General features: G+C 58.0%; 1 protein-coding gene across 10 annotated transcripts in view; it reads right to left on the bottom strand.

Moving 5' to 3' along the window:
- TLE3 (TLE family member 3, transcriptional corepressor) overlaps window positions 1-18392 on the bottom strand; it is a 66884-nt gene extending 48492 nt beyond the window's left edge. For 5 of the 10 annotated variants that reach the window (XM_044444878.1, XM_044444879.1, XM_044444877.1 and 2 more), the window contains exons 1-6: window positions 18288-18392; window positions 17555-17655; window positions 16412-16475; window positions 14194-14238; window positions 2840-2902; window positions 1331-1405 (exon numbers count right to left, since the gene is read on the bottom strand). In XM_044444878.1, the coding sequence (XP_044300813.1) occupies window positions 1331-1405; window positions 2840-2902; window positions 14194-14238; window positions 16412-16475; window positions 17555-17655; window positions 18288-18311 (372 nt within the window). In that variant the 5' untranslated portion in view covers window positions 18312-18392. The remainder of the gene's footprint in view (window positions 1-1330; window positions 1406-2839; window positions 2903-14193; window positions 14239-16411; window positions 16476-17554; window positions 17656-18287) is intronic. The other 5 variants (XM_044444882.1, XM_044444881.1, XM_044444886.1 and 2 more) reach the window with 1 other exon arrangement.
- Window positions 18393-18441: the final 49 nt, after the last annotated feature.

The following is an 18441-nucleotide window of genomic DNA, read 5'->3' as shown; positions in this document are numbered from 1 at the left end:
GGGGGGGGGGGGGGGGGGCTGAGGCGAAACGGTGGCCCACTGACAGCACCTCAAGGATGGGCCGGGCTGGAGGGGGGGCAGTGGCAGCAGCCACCCAGCTTATCTCTCCAAATGTTGCCTTATTATCCCTGCCGGCACCCAGCCCTCGTTGCTCTGCATGCGCACACCCACTCGGAAGGCTCGCCTCCTCTCCACTCGTTCGCGCAGCAGCCCTGCAAGGTTGCTCATCTTGGGAGTCCATGGCAGGCCCCAAGTTGCCCAGGCCAGCCCTCCGCCAACACACCGGACTGCCGAGGGCTTGACCTGAGCAAGCAAGCGAGGGGTTACAATTCAAGGAGTGGAGGCACCAGCCACGGCCACGGCCAGTTGGGCCACCAGCCACAGAGAGGGTGCAAGAGCAGCCCACCCGGGCTCCTTCCGCCCAGGAGGGGCACCACGCCTGTCCCCGGGCCTGCGTCCCTCTCTGGGCCTGGGGGCCCCAGCGGCCCGGCTGCGGAAACTATGCATGGCAGCCTTGGCGTTGCCTCAGTTTCCTCACGGAGAAGATGAGCCGCTGCTGCTTTTCCCTGCTGCCCACCTGCACACACCTGAAGGGGGGGGGTTGATTCTGGCATTCCTTGCTAATCATGCCCAGCCTTGGCCTCCCTGGAGTCATTCCTGGGCCACCTGCCTGCACTCCCCTCCTGCCGCCTGGCCAACCTTCCGCTTCCTGCGCACCGCACCGCCTCCCGCATTTTTACCTCAGCTCAAAGTTTTCAGCAAAGCCACACAAGTTTCTCTGTCACCCATTTGCTTTTATTTCTGTTGGGACTTGTCTGCAGCTGTGCCTTCAAAATTTCCTTTTTTAAGCCCCCACCCATCCTGGACTGCTTAGGGTCACTTGCCACAGGACCTTACCTATTAGCGTGCTGCATTTATTAAAACCATCCTTCCCAAAATCCAGAGTGGGTGCATGGGGCCGTGCTCAGGCTCTGCTCTCCTCGAAATCACAACCTTCCCCCAGGACTTCCCGTAACTTCCCCTTGATCCGCCACGCCATCCCTGCTTGTCAGCATTAAGTCGAGGACGGCTGGTCCTCCAGTTCAGGGGCAGCCTTGGTCTCCAAGATCAGGAGGGCACCAGGCTTCCAGAATCGACGGGCAGGACGGAAGCCCTCCGCAAACACAAGCAAGCGTCTGGCCCACGGCCCTCTCAAGCTGGAGAAAAGGCGGCGGTTGCTTGTGGCAGGTTTGCAAGCCCCAGGGCAGGGCCTGGCGCTCTCGGCTTACGGTCTGCGGTAGGAAGAAAGGGGCACAGGCCCAATGAGAGGCAGACTGGGAACCCCACATACCCCAATGATGGCGTTCAGCTCCGTCATCGTGACTTGCTTGGCCCGCTCGACCGCCTGAGCCACTTGCTGCTGGTGCTACGGGGGGCGGGGGGGGGGGAGAGAGAGAGAGAGACTGTGAAACGTCCTCCGTCCTCCTCCTCCTGAGGAGGTGCCAGCAGTCTGGGCGCATTCCTATTCAGCGGCACAGATCCCGCACAGAAGCAGCCAGGAAACCGGAGGCTACAGCTCCCAGTCCCGCGAGGGAAGCCACTTCGTGCTGGCTGGTGTCTGCAGCCTTGCCGTGTCCCCAGGGAGAAACCGGCTGTCCCCGGCAGATCAGGAGTTGCATCTTAGAAATCAAGCGCATTTCCTGCCTCTTGGGAGTCTTTGCTGCAGAACACCTTGGGACGCTCCGCTAGGGTGGGCACACCGTGCTGCCCCTTCACCCAAGGCAGGGAAGAGGCCGACCAGCCATTCCGACCACAGAAGAGTGGCTTGGAAAACAGGCCAGGAGCGTTCAGGCTCCCAAGCGGCAGTCGCACGGCCTGGAATTGTGGGGTGCGAGAGACCGAGCCCCGTGAACACAAGTCCCCACGGTGGAAAAACAGCCCAGAGGCAAAAAGATTCTGCAGAAATGCGCTCTGGGGGGATGCTCAGCTCCCAGGGACGTTGTGGGAACAATCAACAGGCTCCAGCAGGCAGGAGCCACCACGGCAGGACGAAAGCAAATCAGTGGGACAAACACGATCCGGTACTCAACGAGGAAGAAAGCAGCTTTGGCACACACTAGCCCACCCTCGCCAGTGCCCCCCCGGCAGCCCAGTTTCTAAAGCGAAACGGCCTTTGCGAGATGAAGAGCAAGAATTATTGGCAATCACGCCAGGGCTACCAAGCCTCGCTGGAAAAGCTCAGGTGTGTGTCCTTACGGAAGCCGGGCAGCAGTGGCAGCGGGTGCCGTGAGGGCTGAGCCCCCTGCAGGGCTTCGCGGGAGGACGGGGGCACCCCGGGCGCGGACAGCCCGGTGGTGCAGGCCGCTGGGCCTGAGCTGTGGCCACGTCGCTCTCCGGAGGGCAGCGGGAAGAGCTATGCCCTGCCATAACCCCCGCCGTGCAGCCGCACCGGGAATGCCTCGCCCCGTTTTCGCCACTGCACCACCAAGAGATGGGGCAGCCCAGACCATTCAGGCCTGAGCAGCTTCCTCTGCTTGGAGCTGCTCCATTCAGGTGAAAGGGGCCACCCAGGCAGGGCTCGGCTGCATAAAACAAGCCGGGAGGAAAAAAGCCAGCGCGGTGCTTGATGTACGCTGGAATTTGCAGCTGCGTGGTATAAGCGCAGCCTCCACTTTGGGGGGCTTTAAGAGGGGATCGGAAGAGCCGCGCAGGAAGAGCTCCATCGCTGGCAGGGATCAGAATGCCAAGAAGGGGCCAGCCGCTGGCAAGCAACTGCTTCCGCGGGGAGCTGCCCTGGGGGAGGGCCTGGTTTTACGGCTTCTGCTGCAAGCCGTCAGCCGGCATCCAAACGGGTTCTCACCTCTTGAGACAAAAAAGGCATGATCTGGGCCAGAATCGTGTTCAGCCTTTTCGCGATCTCCGTCTGGAAGGGAGAGAGGAGACAGTCCTTGGTCACCATGATATAGAGGAAGAAAGCAAACTCTGGAAGCTGCTTCACTGGACGGGCTGCAAGTCCTGGAACAGAACAGGGTCTCCCTTCTTACGAGCAACGAGAGATTCCATCCCCAAGAATCGGCAATGGGATGGAAAACTTTGGTGCCCTTTCGCACACTCTTCTGATGACACCAGCGTGAGAGACAGAACTGAAAGGCCAATGCCACTGAAGAGTTCGTGGCCACTGAGCTGAATTAAGAGTCCTCCGTGGCCAGTTTTTTTTAAATGGATCAAATATGGCTGCATCTGCCCCAGACAAGCTCCACAGAAACTAGAAAGGAATCAGGCTGGTTCGGGTTAATCTGGATGCAACAAGTCGCAGCGCATGTGAGCTTCCAAGGTGAATGGGTGCCCTCGGTAGGGCGGCTGTCCCTTTCCTGTCATGGGAACCTGGAAAGGGCAGGGGGGAGGGTTAAGAAGCCCTCCTGTGATCTGGAGGAAGGGTAAATTCACCCACGGCCAGCTCCTGTGCTGTCCAAGCCAGATCACGGGAGCAGCTTGTGAGAGAAACCAGGAACCCTGCCGTGCAGCACCACAATTTCATGCCTCCAAGCCGGAGGCCCTCAGGAAGCGGCGGAAAATCACTGCCTGGTCTACACAGAACACACTCCCCCCAAGGACTTTGTGCTCCATGCCCCTGGTCTCGGGGCATGCACAGAATTCAGCCTGAGTAACCTGAAGGATGCTCTTCCAGGCAAAGCACTCCACTGAGGCCGGCTGCACATCCTTTGTCCTTTCTGATCCAGAGGAGAAGCCTGGAGGGGGAGACTCCGGCCCCTGTGCCACGAGCAAGTGCATGGAGCCGGACACCCGCTCAGACACAGACGTGGGGCTGCCCTACTGCCACCTCCATCCAGGGGCAAAGGGGTTAGGAGGCAGCCTCTCTTGGATCGGAGCAGCTGTAACGACTGTTTGACTTCCAACTTAAACAAGGTCTGACTGTCAGGCAAGGAATCCAGAAGCCCGCTAACAATGGAGGCTGGTGGAGCCCACGCCCTGGAATGGAGTCAGATTCTCCTCTGGAGAGTTCAGAGCAGCTCGTTATCAATAAAGCAAACATCCAGAAATGTTCAGCAGTTCAAGAATTGTTTCTTCCCACAGTTGCGAGCTGCTCCATTCTTGCAGCCAGTCGCCTTTCCAATAAAAAGGTCTCTTCTGCTTTGGGCAGGAAAAGCTGCCGGGAGCATGATGCACAGACCAGAAATGGCTACTCCAGCCTCTAACGGGCCTTATACTGCAGAGAAACAAGCGCTGCTGCAGGAAAGCCTGCTGCAGCAGCACAGGGATCAGAGCAGAGGCCAACAACCCGGCTGGAGGAGCGGCAGGCCAGCTGGCCCACGAGCCACACGCTCTCCCGCCGGCCCCGGGAACTGCAGCAGGGGGTGACCAGTGGCCGGCTGAATGGGGCAGGGGCTGGGCCGTTTACAGCCAGCAGGGAGGGAGGGAAAGTAAGAGCCTGTGCGATGCTGGACAAGCAATCCCTTGCTGACCCCAATGCTTTTATGTAGGAAGCAGCTTTGCCTCCGCGGACTTGTCTTCGGAAGCCATTTCCAAAGCTTACTGCACTGGTGATGGCCATCAGTAAGTGACCGGAGAGATGAGAGCGCGCTTCTATGCCACTTTAAAAAAGGCTTAGAATCCCAAATTGCTTTTGGAAATAACAGAAAACAATCAGCCCGCTCCCAGCCATGGGGAAACCCTGAGGCAGTGGGGCAGGTTGGAGGGGCAGAAGGGAAGCACTTCCAGGCCGCAGTCTGGGCTGGGCTTCTGTCCTCAGAAGGGAATCCCTTCCCAGGCATTCCGCCCTTCTGAGAACATTCCAGAATTGGCAAGAAACCAGCAAAACAGCATGAAGACCCACGGAGGTTTGGAGGCAGCCAGGGCTGCACCTCCACCTGCTTCCGGGAAGGAATTCAGACACAACTTTCATTGGAGGCAGAGGAGCAAAAGAAGGGGGAAAGCTCTACAATTCTGCCTTCTAAATATTTGCATCATACCAAAGGTATTCTTTTCCTGAACACCCACTGCAATCATGCAATTAAAAATATTTGCATGCTTTAACAAGTTTGGGAAAGGGAAAATTAAGAACTCTCCCTTGCCCCTGGTTACACTTTAATGAAGATCTGTCTGCCCCCAAAGGACGCAGGCCAAGGCTGGGCACCGTCCAAGCAGCACTGCGCCCCCATTCATCACCGCAATGCCCCGCATCACCCCCACCCTGAGAGCCACCCACCCCATTCAATGCCTCACCCTCCAGTTTCCATGGCAACCCCAGCCACCTAATCCCCATTAGAACATTATGCAAATCAGCTCCCTGCCTGACTGCAGCTAACGGCAAAATTGCATTACCCATGCCAAGCCAGATCATTAGGCTGAACTGAAGGCGGGGGGGGGGGGGGGCAATCAGATTGGCTCCACAGTCGGTTCGGGATAAAAGCCAAGCCATGCATGGAGGGGCAGGAAGGGGGAGGGCGCACAGGGCAGGCAGCCCCTGGCTCGGGGACACCAAGTTGGCCAGGGCTTACTGCACTCCAGCCCCAGAGACTCCTCGCCCCCTCGGGCCCACTGAAACGGACCCACGGGGCTCCTCAGGGCGAGAGCTTGTGCACCACCGGGGCTGGGACTCGGAAGGGAGCAGCCGAAGCTGCAGGGGCTCCCAGAGCACCGCCTGGCCCCAGGGCAGCTCCAGGAAGGGGGTCAAGGGCTACGCAAGTGCCCCGAACAGAAACCTGGCCCTCCTGGCCCCTGAAAGCCAGCAAGGAGGAAGGGCTGGCCAGGCCGGGGGGGGGGGGCATCCATGCCTCTGCATAGGAGTGTCCCGTGCCACCGTGGTGAGCCCCCTTCTCCGAGAAAAGCCTCCCTTGACCCGGGAGACCAAACCGTCGCCAGCCAGCAGCAACCAGCCCTTTCCTAGGCAGGCCTCTGGACAGTGGCCAGCCGACTCCAGGCACTCTCGGGTGGGGCTGGGGACCGGGGCCCACAGTGGCCAGGGTGGGGGCGCAGGCCTGGCCACGGAAGCAGCCCCGGCTGCCCCACATGAGGACCTCTGATGGGAGAGCAGCAGAGGGAGCGCATCCCTGCCGGCTCTCCGGGGCCTCTCGGCAGCTCTTGCAGCCCTCGAGCTGGGTGTCCCTTGGGGCTGGGCGGGGGCGCTGCACGCAGTGGTTCCAGCCCTACTTGCAGGGACCCCCAGGGGGATTCTCCCAGCAGGGCTCTGCTCCCCCCCCACGCCATTCAACTCCTGCCTAAAGCCCATGGGTGAGATTCGGAGCACACAGCCACCCCAAGGCGACACCTGTGGGGTGGAAGCCAGACCTCAGGGAGTGGGGCAGGGCAGCTGCCCGGGTCACTCCCCTCCCTCGTCCTCAGCCCCAGCAAGTTGGAGCCTGTCGGCTGCTCCAGCGGGGCCTCAAGAGGCAGGAAATCATTGCGCAGAGCATGTCCCGCGTGCGCCTTCGTTCGATGCACGTGGAGAGCGCCAGAGACTTCGCTCTGCGCACCCCCCAGGGCATTTTGTCCAAAGCACGAGGGCTCCCAGGCCACCCCTTCTGCGAGGACCGCCAGGGCTGCGGCAGAGCGCAGCATGGTCTGCGAGCTCACAGCACTGGCTGCTGAGGCCGAGGCGCCTTGCAGAAGCATGCGCTTCACGCGGAAGGCCGCTGCACGCGCCTCGAGGTCGCAGAAAGAGCTTCCCTGCCCGGTGCCTCCAAGCCCAACGGCCCTCCCCAACCTGCTGCCCTCCAGACACCATGCTTGGCTGGAGACCAGGAGCTCCATCCCGGAGGAGCTGGTCCCACCTGCCTTGACGCTCTCCGAGGACAGTGATGCCACGACGCGTCACCTGAGTGGAAGAGCCACAGGCGCAACATACGCCACACCAATCCAGCCCGTGGCCCTCCTCCCCATCTGGCCGCCCGCCCGGTGCTCTCCGGGCCTCATCTGCGCCACAGGTAACTCACAGCTGGCCGGGCCTGTCGGAAGGGGGGAGGGAGCCCCCTGCGCTACGTGGAAAGCCGCTCACTCAGGCCGAGCCCCGTTAGGCAAGGCCCACGGACCCCCCGCCCCCCTGCGCCAGCTGGTCTTAAAAGGGCGGGCAGGGAGAGGGCGCGCAGGACGAGGCCTTCCACCCAAGTGCCTCCGGCGCTTGTTGAAAGCAGAATATTGTCTCTTTAAGCAGGAGAAAATAAGGCCCTTGAGCACGGGCAGTTCTCACTCGGGCAGACAATTAGGGGCACTTCCAGCTGTCTAGCGCTCGCTCAAGTGCGCTCTTCAGCCAGGCACTCGTCGGCATGTTGAAAGCTATTTGTGGCTGCAAGTCGTTATTAGTGGGCGCAGAGTGCGCTGCCGAGGAGACCGGCGTTCCAGGAGGGGGGCGTGTGGGCACAGCCCGGCCCATTTCGTGGATGTGCCCTTGGGGCGAGGCTGGTGAGGGGGGTCTGCCGTGACAGCAGGAGCACCAACCCAGGGCCCCCACCTATGTGGGGCAGGCGAAGAGGAATGCAGGAGCCAGGAATGGCCTCTGCCTTCCAGAGTTTTCGGGAGGAACGCTAGTCTAAGCATGCTTGCCCCTGCAGCCCCTCCCTCCCCACACACACACACACAGGGCCTTCATGGGACCCCTTGGCAGAACACGGCTCCTCCCACGAAGGGGTCCCACGAGAACCAAGAAGTGCTTAAGCAGCCCCTCTGCCTCGTGCCGGGCACACTCGGGGCTTCACGCCCTGCAACGTCCCACCAAGAGGTTCTGGGGCTGCCGAAAGCCGCAAGGGCGCCTGCCCACCACCCGCTGCGCCTCGCCTTCCCTGCATCGCCAACAACGGTGCTCCGAGCACTGCAGCTGCCAAGCCAGCGTCGCACCTGCCCCAAAATTTAGCTGCAACCCTCATGCGACTTTCCAGCCGACTGCTCAAACGACCACGGTATTAAGTCAGTGACGCACACTTTATATACTCTCCTCCACCACTGCACTCAAATAATGTGCATTACTACATATGAATGCATTTAACGTGCATCAAATACCATCCTCAGTAGCTCTTAAAAAAGAACCCCATTTCAAAAAAGAACGCAAGGTCCTAAATTGGTGGTCAGAGACGGCAGTGCCAACTGCCGTCTCTGGTCAGAGTTGCCTCCCCACAGATCTGCAAGCCCCACGGGGAGTGACAATTGCGTGTCCTGGGAGGGTAACTTTATTTTTTTTTTAGGGGCAAACATTGCTTTTTTGGGAGTGGGAAACTCCTGGATGTGGCCATTATTATTATTATTATTAGAACATTTCTATGCCGCCCCTTGCCGAAGCCTCGGGGCAGCTTACAACACAATAAAATACAATACAATACAAAAATAACAATATAAAATTAAAATAATATAAAATAAATAAGAAATATAAACGATATAAAAGTTATAAAAGAAAAGTTATAAAAGAAAAGAAGTTGCCCTGGCCAGATAAATAAATAAATATTGTTAACAATTAAAATGACGTTTAAATAAAAAGGTCTTTATTTAAAATGACGTTTAAATAAAGAGGTCCGCCTGGCGCAGAAAAACAAATAACGATGGCGCCAGGCGGACCTCTCTGGGGAGCATATTCCATAGATTGGGCGCCACCGCAGAGCAAGCCCTCCTCCGAGTACCTACCCTCCTAATTTCTTTCACGGAGGGTTCCCAGAGATTGGCCTCTCCCGCAGATCTCAAGACAGAACTTCTAGGAGATTAAGAGGATCTTATGCCACCTGATGCTGGCATGTTTTGTGCTCTGAAGGGTTGTGCCCTCTCACATCTCCGGGAGCCCTCTGTGAAGGATGTTAGGAGGGTGAGCACCCGAAGGAGGGCCTTCTCTGTGGTGGAGCCCCATCTGTGGAATGCGCTCCCCAGAGAGGTCCGCCTGGCGCCGTCATTGTTTGTTTTTCGGTGCCAGGCCAAGACCTTTTTATTTAAACAATATTTTAATTCTTAACTATTGTTCCTATTTATTGGTTTTATGATAGAGTCGAGATGCTCCGAATTTTTAATGGTTATTCTATGTTTGTTTTATCCTGCTTTGTAAGCCACCCCAAGGCTTTCTGCGATGGGGGTGGCATAAAAATGTTATAATAAAAATAAATAACATCCTAGGAAGTCGGGTTCTTTTGGCCTCCAGAGACTTCTTCAAGCCTAGCAGAGTGCTCGACTTCGCCCCCCCCCCCCCCCCGCTGCAGGCTGCCTTTGTGCCACATCTTGGCTAGGAAGGGCTCACGACTTCGAATGCTGGGAGCTGGGGGGGCCTTCTGGGCAGCCCAACAGGGACTTTCTCATGGCCCACACGGCCCACTTTGCTTCGCTGTACATCTCAAGGACATGCTCCAGCAACTGGGGTGCGACCTCCGGAAGAAAAGCTGCCTCTACGCTAAGGAACAGCTATTATTTGCTGGATAAATAAAGGGAAGCCTCAAAAAGGCCCAGAGGCAGCGTGGCCGAGCCCTGCCATCTTGCTACCGCGCCAGTTCTTTGCTTGCGATGCTCAGAGACTAATGGCCAGCGAGAGGTGGAGGCCGTGTGGCCCGGATCGCGCAGGCCCGTCCGGAGGGTGCACAGCAGCACCAATGATCCAAGGGCACGGACTGCTCCCCACGAGGCCTGTCTGTCTGGGCCCTGGTGCCCCACGGCAGAGGAACAATCGCTCTGCGACGAGCACAGAAACAGAGCAAGTCAGAAGGGGCCTCCTGGGCCATCTAGACCGACCCCTGGCTCCAGTCGGCTCTGCTCATGACCTGTGGAGCAGCCAGCTGGGCTTTCCTTGCTGAAAGTCTTGGGGAGGGGGAGAGAAGGACCGGGAAGTGGTGACGTGCTTCTGCTCAGGGAATGTCAGGTTTGGGCTCTGCGTGAAATGCGCAGGCCATCTCCAGTCAGACAGTGTTTTTTGGCTACCCAATTCCCACCCCCCAAGGAACCGGGAGGCGTGTGCGGGGGCTGCTGGGCCTCCACCTTCCACAATCAGGAGGCAACAATGAGCTTGCATTGTCCTAGGATTCAAACAGCATCCTGGGCATCCACTGAAGGCCAGGAAAGGGAAAGATCTGGCGGTGAGCTGGGCACAGACCTGCAGCGCGGACGGGGTGCCCAAAGACCTTTGATGCGGTGGCTGAGGCCTGCTCTTGCCCTCCCAACTGGACCCACAAAATGGTTCCCAAAAGACACACAACCGAGCAGCAAGCCACATTAAAGCCTTTCAAGGATTCAGCACTGAGCTCCGTCCCAAGAGGTCCCTGGCAGCAAACGCCTGCTGCTGAAGGGGTGACCAGAGACACCCCTACGCACTTCTGGGGGAGGGCTGCCAAGTTCAAAGGGACCCACATGTGAGGGGGCAGCCTGGGCAGAAGGGCACTTGGAGCTGACCACTCGAGATCAGGAAGCGCTCCCCACACTGAGGAGCCCTGCTGCTCATATTGCAGGAGATGTGCTCACCGACTCTCTTCTGGGGCCCAAGCAGCCTGGCAATAGCAGACCTGGACCCAGAGTGCTCCAGGCAGCTTGCCCAGCCCCAAGTAAAAGTGGGACGAGGCAGGCTCCCCTGCGCTTTGGCAGAGAGGGACCCGCAGGCACCTCGGGCCTCTGCCCTGCTTGCTACCTGCCCAGCCTCACCGCAGACACCAAGACGGGGCCCCTGGCCTAGCCGCAGATGCCAAAGGGGCAGGCTCACAGACTGTTCTTGGAACTACAGACAGGTTACCTAGAAGATATCAGTCACAAACTCTCCCTGGTGGCATCAAGAAAAGGGTACAATGGAAGGCACAGTTGGAATTAGTCAGAACCGATGGTTAGCCTGGCAATACGACGACATGCACAGTTGTTAACCTGTGGACTATATAAAGGAAAGACCCCGACAAGCGCAGTGGAAGCTGATTGTTAACTTGCAGGTTTTAAGAGGCCCAGATCTTGGCTTTCTGTCAGCTCCACTTCGGGGCTTGACCCTCGCTGCTGAGCCACCATGCATGCAAAATAAATGATTCAGATCTCATCTGGGCACTGCTTCCCCTTTCCCCTGACAATTAAGACCCTCCAGCGGGGGGAGGGAGACCAAGGGCATTTTTGCCACACACAGAAGCGGCCACTGGACACAAGCCAGCTTCAGGTAAAAGCCCAATTTGGGCTTCGCCCACGGGCCAGGGAAACTCCTGGTCTGACCAATTCACACATGCAACTAAAGGAGCAGCAAGTCAGCCAAGCCCTGGAGGGGCGTGCCCTGCATTTGCTGGCTGGAAGCTGTGCCAGAGGCGGCAAGTGCCAGGATGGGGGGGGCACCAGACCCTACAGAGCAGGCTTGAACACAGCTCCCCAAGGAAGTGTGCGGGGGGGGGGGCAGCTCAGTGGTCCAGGACCAGTGCTGCAGGAAGAATGCCCAGCATCTGCTAACCACCCTTGCAGGGCTGTTGTGAGGATGAAAGAAAACAGAGGAAGACCCCCCCTAAGTTCCTGAGAAGAGGAAAGGCTGGGATGCAAATTAATCCGGAGGTAAGGGAATAATGCGGCTCATCTGGACGCCTCCCTAGTGGCCCAGGCACATCTGCAGACTTTGGAAAAGTTTGGAATTGTTAACTATTTCTAGGATATTCGGCAACTCTTCTGAGTCCCTTTCGTCCAGGGCCAGGGCTCCCAATGGAGTGATGGTGGCAACGAGTCTCGTGTCTGCACCACCCCGAGGCCGAAGCTCTCTGGGCACTGGCAACAGTCCCCAAAAGCAGAGGGTATGAAAGAGGCCCGTCAGACGCCTGGGTGGGTCCACAGGAACATTACTCAGTGCAACACACCTCAAAGGAGCTGCCAGGACAAGGCAAGACAAATTGCAGGATCAGGTTTTATGCTCTCTAAAAGGGAGGCAGCTCGTTTCATTTCATCTTATAAGCCTTGAAAATATTATCTCTATTGAAACCTGAAAGCCAGGGCACTCAAGCATCTACAAAGCTGCCTGCATGGGTGCCAGATACAATCTACAGCGCCTGTAATTATTAGCAAGGGATCCAGGTTCACATCAAAGGGAGCCGCCCCAAAGAAACCCAGCCGGAGAGGTTGGTTCACTCCATCTCGGAGAGAGCGAGGGTCCCCCAGTTCCCGCCAGCCAAATTGCCGAGTTTGAAGAGTCTCTCTCCTTTGTGTTCTCTCTGAAACAGGCCTTCTCAGCTACCCAGGACAATAAGCTGTGGCGGCTAATTTACAAGGCAGATCTAAACCAGCAAGTGAAAACAAGCCATTAAATCAAATTATAGAGCTGGTTTGGCTGCAAGGATGCAGCTTTGTTCTGCGGGGGGCGGGAGCAGCAAGGCCCGGCACCGGGGCATGAAAAAGGGGCATTCCCCAGGCCCGGAGACCTAATTCAGATGCACCATGCAATGGCTTGGAGGATTATTTATGGCAGTCGGCCCTTCCACACACCTTGCAGGGCTTCACCCCTTCCCCTCCGTTGAACAGGGCGCATTCAAGACGTGGGGGCGCCTCTCCCCTTGCCGTGTTACAATTTCCGTCCCGCAGGTAATCTCTGGAAGAGGAAGGCTTGGGGAAGGCCACTTTCTGAAAACAACACAGCCGGTCGGCTCTGAACCCAGGACTCTGCTCTGGAAGGTTTGACTGCCTGGCCAGGCATGTGTGCAGCTGGCCTGCGCCTAACAATGGCCTTCTCCCCCAGACCGGCCTGCTTGGCCTTGGGGAGGGGGAGCTACTGGTAAGGCAGAACCTGGCCCATGAGTGGAACTGCTGGTCACTCAAGGCACCTGGGCAGGGGGGACAAGCTCCTCGGGTCCAAGCAAGCGGCCCGGCTGGAATCCTCGAGAGCAGTGCCTCTGGCACAGGCAGCAGGAACAGCTGAAGTGCCTCCCTGTGGCCCACCCAGAAAGGGGCCCCTGTGCCAGTTCACACAAGAAGAGCCATCCCTGACCGCCACTCTCGGTCCCCGTGGTGTGCCACCGACCCGCCTTCAGCCCGCCTGTCATTGGCCGTGCGCCTCCCTGAGAGGAGCCACCCAGGCAGTAGGTACAGCGTATTCTCGGGTCGCCATTAACAAGCCACATGTCCTTCCAGGCATAAAAACAGATTACCCTTCTGGAAATTCCCAGCAAAAGTGAACTCTGGCATCTCACCTTCTAGGAGTTAACGTCCTCCCTCCACCCCTCAGTAACATGTTGAGAATGCAATTCCCCCCACTCCATGCCCATTTCTAAAGAATTTTACCAGGGCTAATGTAGGGCACTTGACCAGCCAAGAATGTTTAAAGTGTTTCTCTCCCTTTATTAGAGCAAAACAGAAACAGAATACGTCAGAAGGGGTCCCCGGGCCATCTAGTCTGATCCCTGGCTCCACCTGGCTCCACTCATGACATGCCTACCAAGTTTTGCACTTTACTGCTATAGTGACACATACACACTAGTTCTAAAATATTCTGGTTAATCATTCTGACTTGAAGAAGACGACATAATGTCTCTAGAAAGGCAACAGGTTCAATTAACTGCCCCCCTTTGGCTTTTACCCTGGACTGCCAAGACAAGTCAACAGTGCCCAGTTGATGCACTTACTTTAAATGGCATGGCAGAAATAAAGCATATTGTAAGTGCTTTAGATGACTCTGTCTCAGTAGGCAATGAGCTGATGCGCTCAACATCAGGGACATAATGGAATCCCTGGGCTGCCCGGGCTGGCTGGCAGCCACGTGACAACATCAGGGTGGTCAATGGAGCGGCCGGCCCTGCCGCTGGCACGCACGCACGCACAGCCCTCTGCCCACCCCCCACCCCAGAGTGGCTTTCGAGATGACACCACACGTCCCTGGGCCTTTTCCAGTGGCGAAAGCCAAGCCACAAGCCAGAGCTGGTGCTGCAGCCTGGACAGAGACGGGGAGGGTCCCTGCCCGTGAGGGATGCAGGTCAGCGGGGGCAGGCAGAGAGAAAGGAGGACACCGTGGCTGCGAAATGCAAGCGTTTGATCCAAGCCCAGGAGGGAAAGGCCGAAGCCCACAGCCCGAAAGCAATGCGCTGCCAGAGCGAGACAGAAATGACGCCGCTTGCTTCAGCAAGCTCTTCTGTTCCGGGGGGCTTTCCGCAACCACAGGCCCTCTGAACTCCACCACCCTGCTCGCTCCCGGGCAACCGTATGCCGTCCATTAGAACCATATCTCTAAGCCCTGGCTAGGGAAGAAGAGGAGTGGCGGGGGGGAGGAGGAGGCGGGAATGGGGAGAGAGTCTAATTAAAGATACTCACCTGCTTGTGCATTTCAATGTTCAAGCCGTAAGACATTTCATAGTACTGCAAAAAAGCAGAGAACGGCTCTTTACTGAACAAGCAAAGGGACATTCAGACACACGCGCCCTGCCTGGCACCCCACAGGCATCCCACTGGGTCTTTTTGCAGCTCATGGCTGCATGGAACTACAGCCAGGCATCCAAGCTGCGAGAACGCCCCACTTCCCAAGCACTCAGTAAGCCGACACCTCTTTGATGTGCTTGCCTTCTTTCCGGGAGCTGCTAATGACAGAGCTCCGCACGACCCACGAATGCCTCTGCCTCCCCCAGGGCAGCGGCCAAGCTGGCCCTCGGAAACATCCGAGTCACCTCGTTCTGCACAAGGCTCCGAGATGTGGCCCCCGCGTACACGTTCCTAAGATCGCACGTGCCAGCCAGGCAGCACCCCCGTGAGCTGCCAGGAAGTGCCGCCAAAAGTTCACAGCGCAACTGCAGGCGGGACTCAGTCCCAGCCCCAGAACAGAAGGGGAAAGCTGCTGACCTGCCTTCCCAGCAAATTTACCGTATATATCCGAGGAGGCGTTACTGCTGTTGGGGCACATACAAGGCACACAAAGGAAGTTGTATGAACTGCATCCTTTTCACACGTCCACAGGCCGAGGCCCCCAATTTATTTGTGGCATTTCAATCGGGGATATGGCATGCACAAGCCAGACAGGAAAACAAGCACTCCGAGGCCTCGTTCTCACTGGGTGTGCAAAGCTGTGCCTGCGCAGGACTACCAACGGGCACAAATGCGGGGGCTCCTTTCCACACAAGGAAGAGTAAAACCGCTTCACGCAACTGGCACGCTCGCCAAGGACAGGAGGGAGCTGGAAGCTGCTCCACCGCACTCCTCCTACGGAAGGAGCACTTCCTCATGGCCCACCCGCAAGCCCTGGACCAGTTCTGAGAAAACCAGGCTAAGCAAGACAGCAGTTCACAAACCCGAATGGCAGATGCCCTGAAAACCTGGGTGGCAAGCCCAAAAAAAGAGCAACCTTGGGGAAAGCAGCCGTGCGAAAGCAGCACGGAGCACCTTGCGCAGGTTTGGCCTTGCGCCGCCTCTCCCGCCAGCGGGGTCGCGTTCTGCACCTCGGCGGCCCGAGGGCCCAACCCGGCAGCAGCCCAAAGGCGAAGGGGATGGTCACCCCCCGCCGCAGGCGGAAGGGCCAACGGGGCGCCATCTTCCTGCCCGAGGAGTGCTTGCACCCCCAGCCTGGGCGTGCCTGACCGTCTTGGGAAGCTGCTCCCTCGCAGCCAGGCCCGCCCAGGAGAGAAACCCCAGCCTAGCGCCACAAGCACTCGGCCTATTAGCAGGAGCGAGGACTGCCGCGGGGATGCCGGGGAAGGCCTTCCCCGAGCGAGGCCACTGACCACATACCGCAGCGATTAAGCACTGACACAGCTACAGGGACTGAATTCCCACCGGCGATGCTGAACTGTCTACGGCTGGGCCGGCAGCCAAACCAGCCTCCCAGGCAGCCCATGGCCATATTTTGTGCTGTAATTCTTCTGGAAAGCTCCCAAGGAGGAGAAGTGCAGCCCAAGCCTGCATACGCTGAGGGCCCGGTAAGGGAAGAGCCCGGTAAGGGCCTGTGGCCTACAAACACAGCGGCTGTTCGCTTATGTACACACAAAAGCAGCCAACCTTTCTTCAGATGTAGCAAACTCAGACATGTTGGCAGCATGTCCAGGTGAAGAGAAGGGGAAGCACCCTGGACTTCCTGCAACGGACGGCCGAGGGGCGTAGACAGAGAAGCACGCGAAAGTTCCCTGCCTGGGCACACGAAGGGGAGGGAAGGAAGCGGGCTGTGCAGAGGCTGAGGCAAAATGGCTCATGGGACCCCCGAGCAAAGTGTGCCGGCCCCTCCCCAAGTCCTTTACCCCAGCGCAGCCAAGCAGCACTGACTCTTGCCATGCCGTGCCAACACACCGGCTTCCTGGACCAATTTCCAAATCACACCAGCGCTAAACCTTTCTCAGGGCTACCAGGAGTTTGGCCCTCACTGAGTCATAACCGAGGGTCACCCGAACAGGCCGAAATTAGCAAGAGGGGAATTTTTAGTGCCACTCAAAGGCAGTAAGGGGACATACCCCATGGGATGACCCCTCACCCCCCCACCCCATCTGAGGCTCTACCATGTCCTCGGACGACAGCCACGCTCCAAGAGGATACAACTGTACGGACCGCTTACCATAACGTAGTGGCGCTGCATTTCCGTCTTTTCATTCGCAAGCTTATCGTATTCCACTTTAAGGCTAAAAGAGAAAGACAATCCTAAACAGGCAAGTCTTCTTATCAAGGGAACCAGAAATGTCTTGACCCAGAAGTCTTCACTGTCCCTTTAATTCTGCATGCAAGTAACCCACACTTGATTAATCAAAGGGGGACTGCATTCTGTGCATGCTCAGAGGCACTTCACCCATCACTTCATAAGCCCTGGGATCTAAAATGGGTTTGGAGACGAAGTGTGCTTGAAAGCGTCTCTGAAGCACAGCTCGGATTAAATCCTCATTACGAAAGAAGAGGCACATTTGCTGAATCTCACAAATGTACACAGTTCTGCCCAAAACTGCAGATTGTGAATCCCATCCTGCCAGGACAGCCCAACAGTGGAATTAATCTAGTCACTTAAGATTTGGAACATTCGCTGCTTAAAAATCAGGTCTGTCTCCACAACAAGGCAGCCCTCACTGAGAAACAGCTCACCCCCTGAATACCTGACACAAAACAGAGGGCTTTTTCTGTAGCACAGTTCTAAAAAACCAAACATTGTCTTCGAGAGGTTTCCTCCAAATTTGACCTGCCGAGAAAACCTCTTCAACGTTCATGAAGTAAAAATGAGGGCTAGCCTGGAACCAGGTGCCAAGACACCTTCCTTATCGCACCAAGGCAATGCAACAACTTCGTGCACTTATTCCTGGTGTTAAGCATACAGCATCTGGCACTTCTACTTGTTTACACAGAAGTAAATCCCATAAATTGGATTCACTGCCAAGAAAGCGTGGATAATATTGCTCAATGAGAGACCTTGGTATGTTTATCAGATCCCTTAGGATTTTTCTTGCAACCAAAACAGACTGGCAACAGGGCGGGGGGGGGCACAGGAGAAGCAGGAGAGTCCCTCGAGAAGAGCAGGTTTAAAGGGAAACCACTCGTTTCTGGAGAGCCTGGGGCTCAGGGTGGGAAGCCACAGACTAACAATGCGGAGGGATAAAGCAGAACAGGGGCCCACAGAGACGTCTGGGGGTTGGCAGGTCTGCTTGTGCTTCAGGCTCTGTCCCCTTCCGGGGTTTCCACCTGGCGGGTCAGGGAAGAGCTGGGCCGCGAGGCTTACCTGTGGTACTGCGCTTGCAGGAACTGGAATTCGTCCTTAATCCTGTCACAGGACTCTGCCACAGTGAATTTGAAACCTGGCTGGCCAGGCTGGTGGGGAGCCTGCAAAGCCCCCAAAGACAAATATTATCTGAAAGCCTTCTGGGCAGGCGGCCAGGAGCGCTCCCAACTCCCTTCCCAGCGCCACCACGCCAGGCCCTGAAAGGCCTCCCACGGACACCGGGGACCCATGCAAAGGCAGGGCGCACCTTCCCCAGCGCCAGCCCCGCCGGGGAGCGGAGGGCAGGGCAGGTTCCCGGCCCTGCTAGAGGCAGCGCGATTCAGCCGACCGCCCCCCCCCCCCCAGCCTTCCCGGGAAAGCACGGCGGGGGGGGGTCGGATTCCCGTGTCCCTCGGAGGGCTGTCCTCCGGAGGCCGCTCTTTAAAAAGGGGGAAAGGGCACTGCAAAATCCAGAACTGGCCAGCAAGGGCTCTCCGCGCCCGGTTCCTCGCCAAAGGGCTTTCCGAAGGAGCAGCCGAGCCGGAGCCCGAATGCACAAAGGACGGGGCGGGGGCGTCACGCGGCCCGGACCCCCCCCCCCCCACACCAGCGCGCGCGGGGGCCCGTCGCCCGGGCTGCGCGCGGGCCCGCGGGGTCTCTCGTCCGGAGGGAGCGTCCGTCCCCACGACCCCGCTCCGGGGGGGGCCGAGACCGGGAAGGGCCCGCCGCACACGCGCCGCCGCGAAGCACTCACCGGGTGCCGCCCCTGCGGATACATGGCCAGTGCCGCGGCGGTCGGAGGGGGCGGCCGGGCGGGCGGGCGAGGGAGGGGGCGAGGCGTCCGCGGCCGGACAAAGGAGCCGAGACAGGCACTTCAGCAGCCGCCGCCGCCGCCGCCGCCGCCGCCG

Source organism: Varanus komodoensis, unplaced genomic scaffold (genome assembly GCF_004798865.1).
Source record: "Varanus komodoensis strain SLA01 unplaced genomic scaffold, ASM479886v1 scaffold46_1, whole genome shotgun sequence".
Lineage (NCBI taxonomy): Eukaryota > Metazoa > Chordata > Lepidosauria > Squamata > Varanidae > Varanus > Varanus komodoensis.
Note: the sequence above shows the minus strand (reverse complement) of the source record. Positions and strands in the feature narration are given on the sequence as shown.